At 56.8% G+C, this 5,012-nt stretch overlaps 1 protein-coding gene across 1 annotated transcript; it reads right to left on the bottom strand.

Annotated features, from left to right (window-relative positions):
- Positions 1–681, bottom strand: NEUROG2 (neurogenin 2; the record flags this gene model as incomplete). Its single annotated transcript, XM_084285943.1, has 1 exon — positions 1–681. The coding sequence occupies one exon, from the start codon at positions 679–681 to the stop codon at positions 1–3; it is 681 nt and encodes a 226-aa protein (XP_084142069.1).
- Positions 682–5,012: the final 4,331 nt, after the last annotated feature.

The following is a 5,012-nucleotide window of genomic DNA, read 5'->3' as shown; positions in this document are numbered from 1 at the left end:
CTAGAGGCAGCGGCGGGGCGGCGGCGGCGGCGGCGGCGGCGGGGGCACGAAGCGGCCCCGGGGGGGCGCCCAGTGCTCGGCGTCGGACGCGGAGCCGTCGGGGCTGGCGGGCGATAAAGTGCAGGCGTAGGGGGAGGCGGAGGGCGCCGGGCTGCAGGAGGAGGCCGGCGAGGGGCTGGCTTCCAGCCCGCCGTCGGGGCCGGCCCTGGCCGCCGCCGCCGCCGCCGCCCCCCCGGCCAGGCGCAGCGTCTCGGTGAGCGCCCAGATGTAGTTGTGGGCGAAGCGCAGCGTCTCGATCTTGGTGAGCTTGGCGTCCTCCGGGAAGGTGGGCAGCACGTCGCGCAGGGCGTCCAGCGCCGCGTTCAGGTGGTGCATGCGGTTGCGCTCCCGGTTGTTGGCTTTCAGCCGCCGGCTCCGCTTCAGCCGCTGCGCAGCCTCCGCCGTGCGGCACCGCCCCGGCCGCCGCTTCCCCTCCCGGCGCCGCGGCCCCGACGGCCGGGCCGAGCCGGGCCGGGCCGGGGAGGCCGCCTCCTCCTCCCCTTCCTCCTCCTCCTCGTCCTCCTCCTCCTCCTCCTCCTCGTCGCCGGCGCTGGACGGCAGCGAGGGGGCGGGCGAGGCGAGCCCCAGCAGCAGCAGCTCGTCCTCCGCCGGCGGCGCGGGGCTCTCCGCCTTCACCAGCATCCTCCGGGGGGGGGGGGGAAAGGAGGAGGAGGAGGAGGAGGGAGGATTTTTGGGGAGGGGGGGGAAAGGCGGGGAGAGAGGGGGGCGGGGGGAGCGGCCCGGGGCCCGTCGGCTGCGTGTCTGGCACACGACCCTCCTTAACACCCCTTATATACCCCGCGGGGAACAATCAAACCTGCCCCCCGCCGCCCCGCCCGACGCCCGGCCCCGGCCTCAGCCCCGGCCCCCGGCCTCCCCCCCCACACTCCCCCTTTTTCTCCCCCCCCTTTCCCCGTGCCCCCCCTCGGAGCCTCGCGCTCGGCTGGAGCGTGCCGCTAATTTATTAATGAATGGGGGGGGCGCGGGGCGCGCGCGGGACCCGGCGCCTTTCGGCAGCCCCGGGCGGGGGGCGGGGGGGCGGAGGGGGGGGGGGGGGGGGCTCCGACGGCCCCAGGCCAGCCGTGTGCGCTGGGGCCGGGCCGGGTTTGGGGGTCGCCTTTTCCTTGTTGGTGTTGTTTGGGGTTTTTCTTTAGCAGGTTTTGGGTTTTGGGTCGGGTTTGGGTTGGGTTTTTTCTCCCTTTTTTTTCATCGCCCAGAGGAAACAGGCGTCGCGCTTGCCCGCAGTGCTGTGAGCACAACCCACATGCACTGCAGAAGAGTTTTAACGAAGCACGCTGATCGTATAACAGCATTACTAATAAAAATAACCAGAAGCAAGCTGCGAACACCACGGGAAGCCTCCTCGCTCCCTGCCCGGATGGACTGTGGGGACCGGTGACAGCCAGCGGGGCCCGGGCGCCTGTGTGGTCCCGCGAGGGCCGGGCGGCTCGGGGGAGAGCTGAGGGGGCGGCTCGGGGGTGCCCGCTGTCCTGCGGGGGTCAAACTGTTCAACTTCAGCCCCTTCGGCAGCCTCCGTCCTCCGTTAGGGGAACAAAAGGGCCAAAGCGGGCGACGATCAAGAAGCGGGAGCACAATGATTTAAGCTTATCGCACGGCCCAGAAATAAAGGCCGCTGAACTTGTGTGCGGGAGAGGGGGAGACCTTCAGAAAGGCTTTGTTTGCCCTAAGCAGATTGAACTCTCAGGCGACCCGATAGCCCTAAAAGTTTAGGGTCTGTGTTGCCGAGAGACCTCTGGACGCGGCCCGTCCGCGCTTCGACCCCACAAGTTGCGAGCGGGCGCTGACGGCCCGCCAGGCCCCGCTGCCACAGGTGAACAGGGGGGAATATGGGGAGGTCAAAGCACGTCCCCTCCCCAAAGGGCGCCGAGGCCAGGGACCCAAAAAGCGGTGTGAGGAGGGACGGGGCAGGGGCTGCCCTGCAGGGTCCGGACTTTGGGGTCCCTTCAGGGACAAGGTGGACCCCCTCGGGCAGCGCTGCCCCGGCATCCTGCCCCGGCCCCCCCGGGGCGACCAAGCCCCTCGTCGGGGACTGGGACGATTGTTCCCGGCGGATTTGCATGGCAGGTGCAGGCCTGCGGAGCGATTTTGCAACCCGCAGCCCCGCCGCCCACCCCCCAAAAGGGTTTGCCTCCCCCCCTTGTGAAAAAAGGCCGCCAGTGCCTTCCTTTCCCATGAAGAAGAGAAGAAGCTTGAGGATCGCATGAACACGCTTCAGTTTTCTTATTCTTTTCTATAGATGTGGGGAAAAGAACAGCCGATTGTGTGAAAAACCCAGTGCCTGCAAAAAGGGACATTGGCCATCCAGGCGAAGGTGCGCGAGGGAGAGCACTAATCGCTGAACCAGGAGACAAATACGATTACCAGCTCCGAGCCTTGAGTCAGAAAGTCTCATAGACTTTAAGATGTTAATCCCCAACATAATCCTTCCTTTGGCGTGTAGGAATAGTGCAGCCACAAGAGTTGTTTTGTTATTTATATTGGCGTTTAATAAAACTCAGCCAGTGGTGAATGGGCTGCCCACTCTCCAATGGTAATTAATTCCCTATTTCAGTGACCCAATTGTGCTGGGATAGAGCAGTGGGACAGTCCCACTGCCCCAACCCGCCTTTGTGCAGCTACACAGCTCTCGTGCTTCAACAGCTATGGAAACTCATTCTTTTGATGTCATTCAATGAGTTTTCCTTGGGCATCTTCTAAACTTCAAGGACCCTTTTCTTTCTCAAACGCATGAAAAGCAGGACTAGCTTGACCACCTCTGTAGAATTTAATGATTTGGTGAAAGGGCCTTTTTTGGGGGTTTGTGTAAGGAAAGAGAGAAAGAAAATTTGGCAGGCTGCTATCAAACGGGGGGCTATCCAAACTCGAGCGCGCCGAACTCATTCAGCTCCCGATTTATACAGGTCTGAAAAGCCACGCTCTCTCTCCCTCGCTGCAAAATACTTCGGCACTTCTCTCATCCGAGGTGCTCGTAGCAGGGGCTCGCCAGCAAGCGCGTACGCCAGTGCACACGCTGCACGTTTGCACCAGGCTAGGGACAAGTACAGGCAGCCCTGAAAACCAAAACCCATCAGGTTTAAGAAGGCGTTTTTGTCCGCCGAAGGGAAAAAACTAAGGAGACCCCTGGAATCTGTTGTGTTACTGTCAAAAAGCATGCACGGAGCTTTATCTTCTGGCTCCGAGGCAGAGCAGTAGCAGTGAAGTGGCTGCAGAAGAAGTGTGTGAAATGAACACGTGAAGAACATGCAGCAGCCCTGCAAAGCCGCCCCGGCGCAGGCAGCCTCTTCTATGTCTTTATACGCCCTTCCCAAAAAAAAAAAAAAAAAACCCTTCGCAAGTCACAAACAATTCAGAATTCAACTAAGAAAACACAGAGTGAACCATATGGCCAGGGTGGCTCGAGTTGGCTGCATTTTCCCCCAGACAAAGAAGGGATTGAGAGTTGAAGGAAAGGAGAAAAAAAACAACTTTCCGGCTGATGAAGCTGTTGTCTGGAGGCAATGATCCCAAATCTCAAGGCTTTATTCCAGGCTCCGACTGAGACGTGATATGTCATATGATTAGCATCTTTCATATTTACAAGAGTGGTATAGGCTGCCAGTCTTTAGAGAAAGGCGAGAGAAAGAAGGGGCATATGCTGAAATGGATTTAGCATTTGAAAGAGAGAAAGGAGATCGGATAAATACACTTAAACGAGGATTTAGTTTTACTCCCGTTGAGTTCTAATGGATTGTTGATTGAGATTTTAGGGAGCTGGAACAGAGGCGGCGGCAGCAATTTGCAGGCGCTATTCAGCCTCTGCTCCTGCCTCTGCCGCTGCGCTCACGGCAGCGGGCGGCGGCGCCACCTCGCGGCTCACGGGCAGGGAAGCGAGGAGGGAGCCAAGGAGGCAAGGAAGGAGGCAAGGAGGCTGTCTGCAGGGCACCCTCCTGGTCCTCGGGTGCTTTGTGCGCTGCCAGAAGGGCGAAAACCCGCGGAGGGGTGTTGCTGGGGGGGTTCCGGGCAGGCACGAAGCCGGAGCTGCTGCGGTTACCGTGTGGGTTTGGTCCCCGCGGCGTCCCCAGGCTGTGGGGGTGTCACTTTGCGGTGTTTGGCTCAGGTCTGGTTTAGGTCCAGAGACTGAGTACAAGAAGCTCGTCACTACTTTGTTTCTGAGCTGAATAAGAAGAAAGCAGATTACTGCTCATGTTTTTAGTTTATCAGGGTGCCAGGTCCATGGCAGGTGCGAGAGTGCCTCAGAGGCTTCTGGAGAAGTTAAACAGCATCTAGGAATAGTACAAGGCCCATGCTCAGCCCACTTTTCCCCATAAATCAATCACTGAGAATCCTCCTATGTTAGTATGAGTTCATACATTAACTACTGACTCCTCTATGTATCTTTGAGACACCTTATGGGTCAACTTTTTTGGGGATAAAGAAACTTTTTTTCCTCATCAGTGACAGTTTCTCACCTAACAGCACTCTTGCTTCCAAGACAAAATACTTCAGCTAGTTTTGAAACAGGGCCAAGTGACCTTATCCTACGCTTGTAACACACCTAGATACAGCCAACCTGCTGTCATGTAGTGTTGTTGACTTCCAAAGATTTAATAGAACATGTGATTTTCCTTGAAAAAAATATATTAAGGCCTTTTTGTTTTAGCCACACTCCTAATTTGGCTGATTTGTAAATAGACGAGTATTGTTTTACAGTATGAGGTTATGTACAGACCTGAGGAATAACAAAATGCTAATAATACAATTAGGTACTTTATAAGCTTAAAAGGATTTCAGGTATCAAGCAGTTACTTTATTCTTTAGTTTTAGTCATACAAACAAGGGATCAAAACAGAAGAATCAGGACAGAGATATAAATAAATTTTCCCCCATTAAACATAAATATTAGATTTTCAGTAGTTCTGGTAAATTTTATAGACACACCATTCATATATTGTCTTCATAAAATATGTGCACAT

The sequence above is a fragment of the Netta rufina genome, assembly GCF_964035555.1.
Source record: "Netta rufina genome assembly, chromosome: 4".
In the NCBI taxonomy this organism is placed as follows: Eukaryota; Metazoa; Chordata; class Aves; order Anseriformes; family Anatidae; genus Netta; species Netta rufina.
Note: the sequence above shows the minus strand (reverse complement) of the source record. Positions and strands in the feature narration are given on the sequence as shown.